Source organism: Anser anser (genome assembly GCF_964211835.1).
Source record: "Anser anser genome assembly, contig: HAP1_SCAFFOLD_751, whole genome shotgun sequence".
Taxonomy (NCBI): domain Eukaryota; kingdom Metazoa; phylum Chordata; class Aves; order Anseriformes; family Anatidae; genus Anser; species Anser anser.
In genome coordinates, this window is record NW_028153870.1 from 1,429 (window position 1) to 17,441 (window position 16,013).

Here is a 16,013-nt window from a genome sequence, read left to right on the forward strand (position 1 = left end):
CGCCCCTAAAACGTCCCCAACCCCCCCAAAACGCCCCCAAAATGCCCCCAAAACTCCCCCAAAACGCACCCAACCCCCCCAAAACGCCCCCAAAACGCCCCCAAAACGCCCCCAAAACCCCCCAAAATGCCCCAAACCCCCCCAAAATGCCTCCCAAACCCCCCAAACGCCCCTAAAACGTCCCCAACCCCCCCAAAACGCCCCCAAAATGCCCCCAAAACTCCAGCAAAACGCACCCAACCCCCCAAAACGTCCCCAAACCCCCCAACCCCCCCCCAAAACGCCCCCAAACGCCCCCCAAAACATCCCCAAACCCCCCAAACTCCCCCCAAACGCCCCCAAACCCCCCCAAAACGCCCTGAAACCCCCCGAAAACGCCCCCAACCCCCCCCAAACGCCCCCAACCCCCCCCAAATGCCCCCAAAACCCCCCAAAACGCCCCAAACCCCCCCAAAACGCCCCCAAACCCCCAAAACGCCCCTAAAACGTCCCCAACCCCCCCAAAACGCCCCCAAAATGCCCCCAAAACTCCCCCAAAACGCACCCAACCCCCCCAAAACGCCCCCAAAACCCCCCCCAAAACGCCCCCAAACCCCCCAAACGCCCCTAAAACGTCCCCAACCCCCCCAAAACGCCCCCAAACCCCCCCCAAAACTCCCCCAAAACGCACCCAACCCCCCCAAAACGCCCCCAAAACGCCCCCAAAACCCCCCCAAAATGCCCCCCAAACCCCCAAAACGCCCCTAAAACGTCCCCAACCCCCCCAAAACGCCCCCAAACCCCCCCCAAAACTCCCCCAAAACACACCCAACCCCCCCAAAACGCCCCCAAACGCCCCCCAAAACATCCCCAAACCCCCCAAACTCCCCCAAACCCCCCCAAAACGCCCTGAAACCCCCCGAAAACGCCCCAACCCCCCCCAAACGCCCCAACCCCCCCCAAATCGCCCCCAGATCCCCCAAAATGTCCCTGAAACGTCACCAACCCCCCCCCAAATGCCCCCAAAACCCCCCAAAACGCCCCAAACCCCCCCAAAACGCCCCCAAACCCCCAAAACGCCCCTAAAACGTCCCCAACCCCCCCAAAACGCCCCCAAAATGCCTCCAAAACTCCCCCAAAACGCCCCCAAACGCCCCCCAAAACGTCCCCAAACCCCCCAAACCCCCCCAAAACGCCCCCAAACCCCCCAAACCCCCCAAAACGCCCCCAAAACGTCCCCAAACCCCCCAAACTCCCCCAAAACGCCCCAACCCCCCCCCAAAACGCCCCCCAAAACGTCCCCAAACCCCCCAAACCCCCCCAAAACCCCCCAAACTCCCCCAAAACGCCCCAACCCCCCCCCAAAACGCCCCCAAACGCCCCCCAAAACGCCCCCAAAACCCCCCAAACTCCCCCAAAACGCCTCAAACCCCCCCCCAAAACGCCCCCAAACGCCCCCCAAAACGCCCCCAACCCCCCCCCCCCCCGACCCCCCCCCGCCCACCTTCGGGTCCCCGTCCCGCTGCGCCCGCAGGAGCCCGATGGCGTCGGCCGCGTAGAGGGCGAAGGCCGGGGGGGGCTCGTAGGGGGCCGGGGGGGGCCCGCGGGCCACCGCCGACAGCAGCAGGGCCACCGCGCCCCCCCCCCCCCCACAGCAGCGCCCGCGCCGGGGACGGGGACCTGGGGGGGGGGGTTCTATAGGTGACTGGGGACCCCCTATAGGTGACTGGGGGGGCTATAGGGGACGGGGGTGGGCTCTATAGGGGACTGGGGGGGCTATGGGGGACGGGGGGGTCTCTATAGGTGACTGGGGACCCCCTATAGGTGACGGGGGGGAAGGGGGGGGCTATAGGGGATGGGGGGGGCTCTATAGGTAACTGGGAACCCCCTATAGGTGAGTAGGGGGCGTATAGGGGACGGGGGGGTCTCTATAGGGGACTGGGGGGGCTATGGGGGACGGGGGGGGGTCTATAGGTGACTGGGGACCTTCTATAGGTGACGGGGGGGGTCTCTATAGGTGACGGGGGGGTCTCTATAGGTGACCGGGGGTGGGAAGGGGGGCAGGCTATAGGTGACGGGGGGGGGGATCTCCATAGGTGACTGCGGGCCCTCTACAGGCGACCGGGACCCTCTATAGGCGACGGGGGGGGAAGGAGGGGTGGGCTATAGGTGACGGGGGGCGGGGGGGGATCCCTATAGGTGACTGCGGGCCCTCTACGGGTGACTGGGACCCTCTGTAGGCGACCGGAGCCCCTCTATAGGCGCCCGGGGCTGCAGGGCGACACCCCCAAACCCCACAGGTGACGGGGCCGGGACCAGGGACCACACAGGGACCACACAGGGGCCATATAGGGGCCGCGGCCATACAGGGACCGTATAGGGGACGTATGGGGGAGTATAGGGGACGGGGGGGGGACTATAGGGGACGGGGGGGGACTATAGGGGATGGAGGGGGTCTCTATAGGTGACTGGGGGGGGGCTATAGGTGACTGGGGACCCTCTATAGGTGACGGGGGGGTCTCTATAGGTGACGGGGACCCTCTACAGGTGACTAGGGGGCTATAGGTGACGGGGGGGGGTCTCTGGGTGACTGGGGGGGGGCTATAGGGGACAGGGGGGTCTCTATAGGTGACTGGGGACCCTCTATAGGTGACTGGGGTGGGCTGCGACACCCCCAACCCCCCTCCCCCGCCCCCGAGCAGGTGACGGGGCCAGGACCGGGGACCACATAGGGGCCATATAGGGGCCGGGGCCATACAGGGACCATATAGGGGACGTATGGGGGACTATAGGGGACGGGGGGGACTATAGGGGACGGGGGGGGACTATAGGGGATGGAGGAGGTGTGTCCCCCCCCCCCCCCCCGAGCAGTTGATGGGGCCGGGACCGGGGACCACACAGGGACCACATAGGGTCCGTATAGGGGCCGGGGCCATACAGGGGCCGTATGGGGGACTATAGGGGACGGGGGGGGACTATAGGGGATGGAGGAGGTGTCCGTCCCCCCCCGAGCAGTTGACGGGGCCGGGACCGGGGACCACACAGGGACCACACAGGGGCCGTATAGGGGCCATATAGGGGCCGGGGCCATATAGGGGACGTATAGCGGACGTATGGGGGCCGTATGGGGTCCATAAGTACCTGGCGAGCAGCGGCAGGGCGGTGGCGCAGGCCAGGCGGGCCGGGGGGGCCCCGCAGCGCAGCATGTGGGTCAGCAGCCCCACGCCATAGGGGGCCCCCGCCGCCGCCCCCAGGGAGCGCAGCAGCCCCTCACCTGGGGGGGGGGGGAGATATATAGGGGATTTAGGGGGGGGTATATGGGGGGGTTGGGGGGGTTTGGGGGGGGTTTGGGGGGGTTTGGGGGGGGTAGAGCCCCGAGAAGAAGGCCAAAGGAACGGAAAAGGAAGGCGAAAAGAAGCAGGAAGGGGACCCCAAAAAGGACCCCGAAAGGATAACCCCAAAAGGGACCCCCCCAAAAAAGGACCCCAAAAAGGACCCTAAAAAGAACCCCAAAAGGCTAACCCTAAAAAGAACCCCAAAAAGGACCCCAAAAGGATAACCCCAAAAGGGACCCCCCCAAAAACCAAAAAGGACCCCAAAAGGACCCCAAAAGGAATCCCAAAAGGATAACCCCAAAAAGAAGCCCCCCAAAAAAGGACCCCGAAAAGGACCCCAAAAAGAACCCCAAAAAGGACCCCAAAAAGGACCCCAAAAGGAATCCCAAAAGGACAATCCCAAAAAGAACCCCCCCAAAAAAAAAGGGACCCCAAAAAGGAACCCCAAAAGGAATCCCAAAAAGAACCCTAAAAGGATAACCCCAAAAAGGACCCCAAAAAGGACCCCAAAGGGATGACCCCAAAAGGGTAACCCCAAAAGAAACCCCAAAAAGGGTGACCCTAAAACTGACCCCAAAGAGAACCCCAAAGGAACCCCAAAAGGAACCCCAAAAGGAACCCTAAAAGGACAATCCCAAAAAGGACCCCAAAAAGACCCCAAAGGGATAACCCCAAAAGGGCAACCCCAAAAGAAACCCCAAAAAGGGTAACCCTAAAAAGGACCCCAAAAGGAACCCCAAAAAGAACCCTTAAAGGATAACCCCAAAAAGGACCCCAAAAGGAATCCCAAAAGGCTAACCCTAAAAGAACCCCAAAAAGGACCCCGAAAAGGATAACCCCAAAAAGAACCCCCCCAAAAAACAAAAGGGACCCCAAAAAGGACCCCAAAAGGAACCCCAAAAGGATAACCCCAAAAAGAACCCCAAAAAGGAACCCAAAAGGACAACCCCAAAAAGAAGAAGGACCCCAAAAAGGACCCTAAAAAGGACCCCAAAAGGCTAACCCTAAAAAGAACCCCAAAAAGGACCCCAAAAAAGACCCCAAAAGGATAACCCCAAAAGGGACCCCCCCAAAAAAGAAAAAGGACCCCAAAAAGGACCCCAAAAAAGAACCCCAAAAAAGAACCCCAAAAGGACCCCAAAAGAAACCCCAAAAGGAACCCTTAAAGGATAACCCCAAAAAAGACCCCAAAAGGACCCCAAAAGAAACCCCAAGAGGGTGACCCTAAAAAGGACCCCAAAAGGACCCCAAAAAGGACCCCAAAAAGGACCCCAAAAAGGACCCCAAAAGGACCCCAAAAAGGACCCCAAAAAGGACCCCAAAAAGGACCCCAAAAGGACCGCGACCCCAAATCCCCCTCCAAAAAAACCAAACCCCAAACCCCCCCCCCCCCCCAAAAAAAAACCCCAAAACCAAAACCCCAAACCCCCAAACCCCCCGAAACCGCCCCAAAAAACCGACCCAACTCCTTCGGCCTCGCCCTCCGGCCTCCTCCTCCTCCTCCTCCTCGTCCTCCACCCCAAAAAAGACCCCAAATCCCCCCCAAAACCCCCCAAAAACCCCTAAACCACCCCAAAAACCCCAAAAAACCTCACCCAGCTCCTTCAGCCTCCCTCCTTCCTCCTCCTCCTCCCTCCGGCCTCCACCCCCTTCAGCCTCAACCTCCTCCTCCTCTTCCTCCTCCTCCACCCCAAAAAAGACCCCAAATCCCCTCCAAAATCCCAAAAACACCCCAAAACCCCCCAAAAAACTCACCCAGCTCCTTCAGCCTCTGCCTCCTTCCTCCATCCTCCTCCTCCTCCTCCTCCTCCTTCCAGCCTCTACCCCCTCCAGCCTCAACCTCCTCCTCTTCCTCCTCCTCCTCCTCCTCGTCCTCCTCCACCCCAAAAAAGACCCCAAATCCCCTCCAAAACCCCAAAAACACCCCAAAAACCCCAAAACCTCGCCCAGCTCCTTCAGCCTCTCCCTCCAGCCTCCATCCTCCTCCTCCTCCTTCCAGCCTCCACCTCCTCCTCCTCGTCCTCCACCCCAAAAAAGACCCCAACTCCCCTCCAAAACCCCAAAACCACCCCAAAACCCCCCAGAAAAACTCACCGAGCTCCTTCAGCCTCTCCCTCCGGCCTCCATCCTCCTCTCCCTCCGGCCTCTACCCCCTCCGGCCTCAACCTCCTCCTCCTCGTCCTCCACCCCCAAAAAGACCCCAAATCCCCTCCAAAGCCCCCAAAACCACCCCAAAAAGCCCCCAAAACTCACCGAGCTCCTTCAGCCTCTCCCTCCGGCCTCCATCTTCCTTCTCCTCCTCCTCCTCCTCCTCCTTCCAGCCTCCGCCTTGAGCGACCTCCCGGGCCTCTTCGGGCTCCAAGCCCAGCACCAGCCAGGTCCTGAGCAGCGAGGGGACGTAGTGGCGGACCAGTGCCCCCAAAAAAGCGGGGTGCCCGGCGAGGCGCTGCAGCAACCTCACGGCTCGGGGGGCCGGGGCCGGGACCCCCGTGAGGTAGCGGAGGAGGCCGGAGACGACGAGGCCGGAGGCCAAGGAGAGGCTGGGTTCGGGGCCGGAGGCCAAGCGGGACAGGAGGAGGAGAGCGGGGGTTTCGGGGAGCCAGGGGTCGCCCTCCGCGACCCCCCTGGGGAGGGCCAGGGCCCCCAAAGGGGGTAAGGGAGGCCGGCGGGGGGAGAGGGGAGGCCGGGGCGGAGGCCGGGGCGGGGAGGGAGGCGGGGAGAGGGATTCCGAGAGGAGCCAGGACCTGTAAAGGGGGGGGGGGAGAGAAGAGGGGTGAGATATGGGGGGGGGGGACGGGACAAAAGGGGGGCTTCGAGGCGCTAAAAGAGGGGTTGGGGGCCTCGAGGAGGCTGTGGAGGCCCCAAAAAGGTCCTAAAGGGCCTCCAGGAGGGCTCAAAGATCTCAAAAAAAGGCTCAAAAACCTCAAAAAGGCTCTGGAGGACCCAAAAAATGTCTCCAAGGGGCTCGTGGAGGTCTTAAAGATCTCAAAAAAGGGATTGGGGGCCTCGAGGAGGCTGTGGAGGCCCCAAAAATGTCCTAAACTGCCTCCAGGAGGTCTCAAAGATCCCAAAATAGGGCTCGAAATCCTCAAAGAGGCTGTGGAGGCCCCAAAAAAGGTCTCAAAGGGCCTCCAGGAGGTCTTAAAGATCCCAAAAAAAGGCTCAGGAACCTCGAGGAGGCTGTGGAGGCCCCGAAAAATGTCCTAAAGGGCCTCCAGGAGGTCTCAAAGATCTCAAAAAAAGGCTCAAAAACCTCAAAAAGGTTCTGGAGGCCCCAAAAAAGTCTTGAAGGGGCTCGTGGAGGTCTCAAGGATCTCAAAAAAGGGATTGGGGGCCTCGAGGAGGCTGTGGAGGCCCCCAAAAATGTCCTAAACGGCCTCCAGAAGGTCTCAAAGATCTCAAAATAGGGCTCAGAAACCTCGAGGAGGCTGTGGAGGCCCCAAAAAATGTCCTAAACGGCCTCCAGGAGGTCCCAAAGATCTCAAAAAAGGGCTCAAAAACCTCAAAAAGGTTCTGGAGGACCCAAAAAAGGTCTTAAAGAGCCTCCAGGAGGTCTTAAAGATCCCAAAATAGGGCTCGAAATCCTCAAAGAGGCTGAGGAGGCCCCAAAAAAGGTCTTAAAGGGCCTCCTGGAGGGCTCAAAGATCCCAAAATAGGGCTCAAAATCCTCAAAAAGGTTCTGGAGGCCCCAAAAAACATCTTGAAGGGGCTCGTGGAGGTCACAAAGATCTCAAAAAAGGGATTGGGGGCCTCGAGGAGGCTGTGGAGGCCCCAAAAATTGTCCTAAACGGCCTCCAGGAGGGCTCAAAGATCTCAAAAAAGGGCTCAAAAACCTCAAAAAGGTTCTGGAGGCCCCAAAAAAGGTCTCGAAGAACCTCCTGGAGGTCTCAGGGATCTCAAAAAAGGGTCTGGGGACCTCGAGGAGGCTGTGGAGGCCCCAAAAAATGTCCTAAAGGGCCTCCAGGAGGTCTCAAAGATCCCAAAATAGAGCTCAAAATCCTCAAAGAGGCTCTGGAGGCCCCAAAAAACGTCTTAAAGGGCCTCCAGGAGGTCTTGAAGATCCCAAAATAGGGCTCAAGAACCTCGAGGAGGCTGTGGAGGCCCCAAAAGATGTCCTAAACGGCCTCCAGGAGGTCTCAAAGATCCCAAAATAGGGCTCGAAATCCTCAAAGAGGCTCTGGAGGCCCCAAAAAAGGTCTCAAAGGGCCTCCAGGAGGTCTTAAAGATCCAAAAAAAGGGCTCAGGAACCTCATGGAGGCTGTGGAGGCCCCAAAAAATGTCCTAAAGGGCCTCCAGGAGGGCTCAACCATCCCAAAGCCCCCCAGTGGCCTCCAAAACCCCAAAGGACCCCCCCAAACCATCCCAAAGACCCCAAAGACCCCCAAAACCCCGCCCAAACGCCCCCCAAAATGTCCCCAAAACCCCAAAGGACCTCCCAAAACGGCCCAAAGACCCCAAACGGCCTCCAAATCGTCCCAAATCCCCCCAGCGGCCTCCAAAACCGGCCTCCAAACCATCCCAAATCCTCCCAGCAGCCTCCAAAACCCCAAAAGACCCCAAAACCCCCCCAAACCCCCCCCCCCCGGACTCACTTGAGCCCCCTGCGGCTCCCGGCGGCCGCCCCGTCGCGGTTGGAGGCTGCGGGGCCTTCGCGGGGGACGTCGCAGGAGGCGGCCTCCGCGTCCTCCCCTCCGGCCTCCCGGCCTCCCCGGGCCTCCGCCGCCGCCTCCGCCCGGCCCCGCAGGACCTCCGCCAGCAGCGGCGCCAAGCCCAGGGCCTCCAGGGCCTCCAGGGCCTCCTGGTCGTAGGAGAAGGCCGCCAGGGCCAGGAGGACGCGCGGCCTCCACGGGCCGGCCTCCGCCAGGAGCCTCAGGAGGACGGCCAGGCCGCCGGCCTCCCGCACCCGGGCCCGGTTGACGGCCTCGCGGCACAGGAGGCAGAGGGCCCGCACGGCGGCACCGGACGAGGCCGGGTGGAGGCGGAGGCCGCCGCCGCCGGCCTCCGCCGAGGCCGCCACCTCCGCCGTCGCGGCCTCCACCTCGGCCGTCACGGCCTCCACCGCCCCGGCGGCCCCCAGGGCCGGGCGGAGGTGGGCGCGGGCGCAGGCGTTGGCGATGGCGCCCAGGGCCGGGTGGCGGCGGCGGCGTTTGGGGTGGGAGGCCAGGGAGGCCAAGGCGGCGAAGGCCGGCGCCAGCTCGCCGGCGGCCTCGGCGGAGGCCGGCGGCTCGGTGAGGCCGCGCAAGGCCCGGGCCACCGAGGCGGAGGCCGGGTGGCCGGGGCCGAGGGAGGCCAGGCGGGCGGCGAGGGCGCGGACGGCGCCGGCGCGGCCCAGGGCGAGGCGGGAGGCCGGGGCGGAGGCCAGGATGCGGAGGGCGCGGGCGGCGCTGTGGAGGCACTCCGGGGTGGCGCAGGAGGCCGCCAGGGAGACCAGGAGGGGGCCGGCACCTGCGGGGGGGGACACAGGGGACAAGGGGGGAGGTCAAGGAGGTGGTGGAGGCCGGGGAGGTGGTGGAGGTTGGGGAGGTGGTGGAGGTCGAGGAGGTGGAGGAGATCAAGGAGGTGGTGGAGGCCGGGGAGGTCAAGGAGGTGGTGGAGGTGGTGGAGGTCAGGGAGGTCGAGGAGGTGGTGGAGGCCGGGGAGGTCAAGGAGGTGGTGGAGGTGGTGGAGGCCGGGGAGGTGGTGGAGGCCGGGGAGGTCAAGGAGGTCGAGGAGTTGGTGGAGGCCAGGGAGGTTGAGGAGGTGGTGGAGGTGGTGGAGGCCAGGGACGGGGTTGGGGACGGCTTTGGGGACGCGTTTGGGGACAACCCGAGGAGGTCGTGGAGGCCACGGGGGTAAGGAACCTCTTGAGGAACCCGTTGGGGACATCTTTGGGGTCATGGGGACAAGTCTGGGGACATCTCGAGGAGGTTGTGGAGGCCATTTTGATGAGGAACCCGTTAAGGAACCCATTGGGGTCGTCTTTTGGGGTCACGGGGACAAGTTTGGGGACATTTTGGAGGCCATTTTGATGAGGAACCCGTTGAGGAACCCGTTGGGGACGTCTTTTGGGGTCACGGGGACAAGTTTGGGGACATTTTGGAGGCCATTTTGATGAGGAACCCGTTGAGGAACCCGTTGGGGACGTCTCTGGGGACTTGGGGACATCTTTTGGGGACACCCCGAGGAAGTTTTGGAGGCCATGGGGTTGAGGAACCCCTTGAGGAACCCATTGGGGACGTCTTTGGGGACATGGGGACACGTTTGGGGACATCTCGAGGAGGTCGTGGAGGCCATTTTGATGAGAAACCTCTTGAGGAACCCGTTGGGGACGTCTTTGGGGTCATGAGGACATCTTTTGGGGACATTTTGGAGGCCATTTTGATGAGGAACCCGTTGAGGAACCCGCTGGGGACGTCTTTGGGGACTTGGGGACATCTTCTGGGGACATCTTGAGGAGGTTTTGGAGGCCATGGGGTTGAGGAACCTCTTGAGGAACCCGTTGGGGACGTCTTTTGGGGTCACGGGGACACGTTTGGGGACATCTCGAGGAGGTTGTGGAGGCCATTTTGATGAGGAACCCCTTGAGGAACCCATTGGGGACGTCTTTGGGGTCATGGGGACAAGTTTGGGGACATCTCGAGGAGGTTGTGGAGGCCATTTTGATGAGGAACCCGTTGAGGAACCCGTTGGGGACGTCTTTTGGGGTCACGGGGACAAGTTTGGGGACATTTTGGAGGCCATTTTGATGAGGAACCCGTTGAGGAACCCGTTGGGGACGTCTCTGGGGACTTGGGGACATCTTTTGGGGACACCCCGAGGAAGTTTTGGAGGCCATGGGGTTGAGGAACCCCTTGAGGAACCCATTGGGGACGTCTTTGGGGACATGGGGACAAGTTTGGGGACATCTCGAGGAGGTCGTGGAGGCCATTTTGATGAGAAACCTCTTGAGGAACCCGTTGGGGACATCTTTGGGGTCATGAGGACATCTTTTGGGGACATTTTGGAGGCCATTTTGATGAGGAACCCGTTGAGGAACCCGCTGGGGACGTCTTTGGGGACTTGGGGACATCTTCTGGGGACATCTTGAGGAGGTTTTGGAGGCCACGGGGTTGAGGAACCCGTTGAGGAACCCGTTGGGGACGTCTTTTGGGGTCACGGGGACAAGTTTGGGGACATTTTGGAGGCCATTTTGATGAGGAACCTCTTGAGGAACCTGTTGGAGACGTCTTTGGGGACATGGGGACATCTTTTGGGGACACCCTGAGGAAGTGTTGGAGGCCACGGGGGTGAGGAACCCATTGAAGAACCCGTTGGGGACATCTCTGGGGTCATGGGGACGCATTTGGGGACATCTCGAGGAGGTTTTGGAGGCCATTTTGATGAGGAACCCATTGAGGAACCCACTGGGGACATCTTTGGGATCATGGGGACATCTTTTGAGGACATTTTGGAGGCCATTTTGATGAGGAACCTCTTGAGGAACCCATTGGGGACGTCTTTGGGGACATTGGGACAAGTTTGGGGACATCTCGAGGAGGTTTTGGAGGCCACGGGGTTGAGGAACCTCTTGAGGATCCCGTTGGGGACGTCTTTTGGGGTCATGGGGACAAGTTTGGGGACATTTTGGAGGCCATTTTGATGAGGAACCCGTTGAGGAACCCGTTGGGGACGTCTTTGGGGACATGGGGACAAGTTTGGGGACATCTCGAGGAGGTCGTGGAGACCATTTTGATGAGGAACCCGTTGAGGAACCCGTTGGGGACGTCTTTTGGGGTCATGGGGACATCTTTTGGGGACATTTTGGAGGCCATTTTGATGAGGAACCCGTTGAGGAACCCGCTGGGGACGTCTTTGGGGACTTGGGGACATCTTCTGGGGACATCTTGAGGAGGTTTTGGAGGCCACGGGGTTGAGGAACCCCTTGAGGAACCCATTGGGGACGTCTTTGGGGACATGGGGACACGTTTGGGGACATCTCGAGGAGGTCGTGGAGGCCATTTTGATGAGGAACCCGTTGAGGAACCCATTGGGGACGTCTTTTGGGGTCACGGGGACGCATTTGGGGACATTTTGGAGGCCATTTTGATGAGGAACGTCTTGAGGAACCCGTTGGGGACAACTTTTGGGGACACGGGGACATCTTTTGGGCCACCCCGAGGACCTCCCGGACAACCGCGGGGACCCCGAAGGGACCCCAAAAGTACCCAAGGGGACCTCGGGGCCACCCACGGGACCCCAAAACCCCCCCAAAGGGGGACCCCGTAAGGACACAAGGGGACCCCCAAAAGGACCTCAGGGGGATGTCGGAGACCCCAAAAGGACCCAAGAAGACCCCAAAAGGACCCGAGGGGAGGCCTTGGGGACCCCATAAGGCCCTCAGGAACCCCAAAAGGTCCCGATATAACCCCAAAAGGACCCCATGAGGACATCACGGACCCTATAAAGCCCTCGGGGACCCCAAAAGACCCCAAAGGACCCCAAAAGGACCCCATAAGGCCCTTGGGGACCCCAAAAGGACCCAAGAGAAGACTTCGGGGACCCCGTAAGGACATCGGGCACCCCGTAAGAACCTCATTGGGGCCATTTGGGGCCGTTTTTGGACAATTTTGTGCCATTTTGGGGCCATTTGGGGTCCTTTTGGGGCCATTTTATGCCTTTTTGTACAATTTTGGGGCCATTTGGTGCCATTCGGGTTCCTTTTGGGGCCATTTTAGTGCCTTTTTGTGCCATTCGGGGTCCTTTTGGGGCCATTTTATGCCATTTTAGTGCCTTTTTGTGCCGTTTTAGTGCCATTTGGAGCCCTTTTGGGGCCATTTGGTGCCATTTAGGGTCCTTTTGGGGCCATTTTATGCCATTTTAGTGCCTTTTTGTGCCCTTTTGTTGCCATTTTGTGGCCATTTGCTGCCATTTTATACCTTTTTAGTGCCTTTTTGTGCCATTTTGGGGCCACTTGGTGCCATTCGGGGTCCTTTTGGGGCCATTTTAGTACCTTTTTGTGCCCTTCTGGTGCCCTATGGGGTCCTTTTGGGGCCATTTTGTGCCTTTTTATGCCATTTGGCGGCCATTTGGGGTCCTTTTGGGGCCACTTTATGCCTTTTTGTGCCCTTTTGCAGCCATTTATGGTCCTTTTGGGGCCATTTTATGCCTTTTTGTGCCATTTTGCGGCCACTTGGTGCCATTTAGGGTCCTTTTGGGGCCGTTTTGTGCCATTTTAGTGCCCTTTTGTGCCATTTGGGGTCCCTTTGGGGCCATTTTGTGCCTTTTTGTGCCATTTGGCAGCCATTTGGGGTCCTTTTGGGGCCATTTTATGCCTTTTTGTACAATTTTGGGGCCATTTGGTGCCATTCGGGTTCCTTTTGGGGCCATTTTATGCCATTTTAGTGCCTTTTTGTGCCGTTTTAGTGCCATTTGGAGCCCTTTTGGGGCCATTTGGTGCCATTTGGGGTCCTTTTGGGGCCATTTTATGCCTTTTAATGCCTCTTTGTGCCATTTGGGGTCCTTTTGGGGCTATTTTATGCCATTTTAGTGCTTTTTGTGCCATTTTGGCGCCACTTGGGGCCATTTGGGGTCCTTTTGGGGCCATTTTATGCCATTTTAATGCCTCTTTGTGCCATTTGGGGTCCTTTTGGGGCTATTTTATGCCATTTTAGTGCCTTTTCGTGCCGTTTTAGTGCCACTTGGGGTCCTTTTGGGACCACTTTCTGCCTTTTTGTGTCATTTTGCAGCCATTTATGGTCCTTTTGGGGCCATTTTATGCCTTTCCGTGCCGTTTGGGGGCCATTTCGCGCCGTTTCGGTGCCTTTTTTTCCCCCCTCGGGCCCTTTCGGGGCCTCCCCGGGTTCTTTCGGGGCATTTCGGGGCCTTTTTGGGGCCGTTTTGGGGCGGGACTCACCGGCCTCGAGGACGTCGCGGGCTCCGTCGGGCTCCAGGGCCAGGTTGGCCAGGGCGCGCGCCGCCCGGTTCCGCACGCTCTCGGGGCCGGGGGCCTGCAGCAGGGCCACTGGGGGGGGGGCGTGGTCAAAGGGGGCGTGGCCAAAGAGGGCGTGGCCAAAGGGGGCGGGGCTAAAGGGGAGGGGGCGGGGCCAGGCTGCCCCATCAGCCCCTATGGGGGATCCCGGGACCTGGGGGGGGGGCCCCAAATCCCCCCCTTTTTTTGGGGTCAAACCCCCCCAAGAAGCCCTATGGGAGCCCCCGGCCCCCCTCTTTTGGGGTCAAAGCCCCCAGTTTTGGGGTCCGACCCCCCCAAAAACCCCTCTAAGCCCCCAAAACCCCCGTTAACCCCCATAGGACCCCCCAGCCCCCCTCTTTTGGGGTCAAAGCCCCCAGTTTTGGGGTCCGACCCCCCCCAAACCCCCCATTAACCCCCATAGGACCCCCCCAACCCCCCTCTTTTGGGGTCAAAGCCCCCCCAAACCCCCCATTAACCCCCACAAGACCCCCCCAGCCCCCAATTTGGGTCCAAACCCCCCCATTTGGTGCCCAAACCCCCCATTAACCTCCCCAAACCCCCAAATAACCCCCCCAGGACACCCCCCGGCCCCCCAATTCGTGCCCAACCCCCCCCAGCCCCCCCAAATCCCCCTCTAAGCCCCCCATTAACCCCTTAAGGACCCCCCCAGGCCCCCCAAACCCCCCAATAATCCCCCCAGGACCCCCCCGCCCCCCAATTAGGGTCCAAACCCCCCAAGCACCCCATTAACCCCCCCAGGACCCCCCCAGCCCCCCAATTTGGGTCCAAACCCCCCCAAGCACCCCATTAAGCCCCCCAGGACCCCTCCCAGCCCCCCAATTCGTGCCCAAACCCCCATTAACCCCCCAATAGCCCCCCCAGGACCCCCCCCAGCCCCCCAATTCCTGCCCAACCCCCCCCAAACGCCCCCCAGCCCCCCAATAACCCCCCCCAAGACCCCCCCCAGCCCCCCAATTCGTGCCCAAACCCCCCAATAACCCCCCAAATCCCCCAATAACCCCCCCAGGACCCCCCTCAGCCCCCCAATTCGTGCCCAAACCCCCCAATAACCCCCCCCGGACCCCCCCAGCCCCCCAATTTGGGTCCAAACCCCTCCTAAACCCCCCAAGCACCCCATTAACCCCTCCAGGGCCCCCCCAGCCCCCCTCTTCTGGGGTCTAACCCCCCCCATTTCGTGCCCAACCCCCCCAAATCCCCCTCTAAGCCCCCCATTAACCCCTTTAAGACCCCCCAGCCCCCCAATAACCCCCCAGGACCCCTCCCAGCCCCCCATTTCGTGCCCAAATCCCCCAATAACCCCCCAGAACCACCCCCAGCCCCCCAATTCGTGCCCAAACCCCCCCCAAACCCCCCCAAACCCCCCAATAACCCCCCCAGAACCCCCCCAGCCCCCCAATTTGGGTCCAAACCCTCCCCCATTTCGTGCCCAACCCCCCCCAGCCCCCCCAAATCCCCCTCTAAGCCCCCCATTAACCCCTTAAGGACCCCCCCAGGCCCTCCAAACCCCCCAATAATCCCCCCAGGACCCCCCCCAGCCCCCCAGTTAGGGTCTAACCCCCCCATTTGGGACCCAAACCCCCCCCAAAGCCCCCTGATTTCCCCCCCAAGCCCCCCATTAACCCGCCAAACCCCCCAATAACCCCCCAGGACCCCCCCCAGCCCCCCAATTCGTGCCCAAACCCCCCAATAACCCCTCAAACCCCCCAATAACCCCCCCAGGACCCCCCCCAGCCTCCCAATTCCTGCCCAACCCCCCCCCAAACGCCCCCCAGCCCCCCAATAACCCCCCCCGGACCCCTCCCAGCCCCCCAATTCGTGCCCAAACCCCCCAATAACCCCCCAAATCCCCCAATAACCCCCCCAGGACCCCCCTCAGCCCCCCAATTCGTGCCCAAACCCCCCAATAACCCCCCCCGGACTCCCCCAGCCCCCCATTTTGTGCCCAACCCCCCCCCAAACGCCCCCCAGCCCCCCAATAACCCCCCCAGGGCCCCCCCAACCTCCCTCTTTTGGGGTCTAACCCCCCCATTTAGTGCCCAACCCCCCCCCAGCCCCCCAAATCCCCCTCTAAGCCCCCCATTAACCCCTTTAAGACCCCCCAACCCCCCAATAACCCCCCCAGGACCCCCCCAGCCCCCCATTAACCCCCCCTCACCGAGGCGGGGCACCCCCCCCAGGCTCCGGGCCTGCCTCCTGCAGCCGGGCTCGGTGCAGAGGTTCCCCAGGACGCTGAGGGCCAGCCCCAGGCTGAGGCCCCGGGCCCCGGCGGGCTCCAGGAGCTCCAGGAGAGGCCCCAAACCCCCCCGGGCCCGGAACCGAGCGGCTCCGCTCGGGCTCCGCGTGTGGCGGCTCCGGAGGGAGCGGAGGGCCCGGGACAGGCCCGGTTCGGCCCCGCTCCTCACGGCCTCCACGCACCAGGAGAGGGGCTCCGCCATGTTGGGAGGGGGAGAGGGACGGGGCGCGGGGGGATCACGGGAGCTGTAGTTCCGCCTCCGTAGGGCTCCGTTATAAGAAGGGGGTAAAGGACTACAAGTCCCGTGAGGCGCTGCGGCGCCGGGAAGGGAAGGAGGGAAGGGGCGGAAAGGAAGGCCGCAGGGCCGCAAGGGGTGATGGGAGTTGTAGTTCGGGACCCGTAGGGCGCCGTTATAAGAAGGGGGTAAAGGACTACATGTCCCATGAGGCTTTGCGGGGCCGGGAAGGGAAGGAGGGAAGGGGAACTAAAGGGAGTCTGAGAGTCGCAAGGGGTGATG

General features: G+C 61.4%; 1 protein-coding gene across 1 annotated transcript; it reads right to left on the bottom strand.

Moving 5' to 3' along the window:
- Positions 1-1,469: 1,469 nt before the first annotated feature.
- ARMC5 (armadillo repeat containing 5) lies at positions 1,470-15,962 on the bottom strand (the record flags this gene model as incomplete). Its single annotated transcript, XM_083853511.1, has 6 exons — positions 15,419-15,962; positions 13,186-13,293; positions 7,907-8,759; positions 5,568-6,058; positions 3,121-3,253; positions 1,470-1,659 (listed from the first exon to the last, which is right to left on the bottom strand). Coding segments are annotated over exons 1-6 (2,055 nt in total), but the record flags the coding sequence as incomplete, so codon positions are not given.
- Between the last annotated feature and the right edge of the window lie 51 nt (positions 15,963-16,013).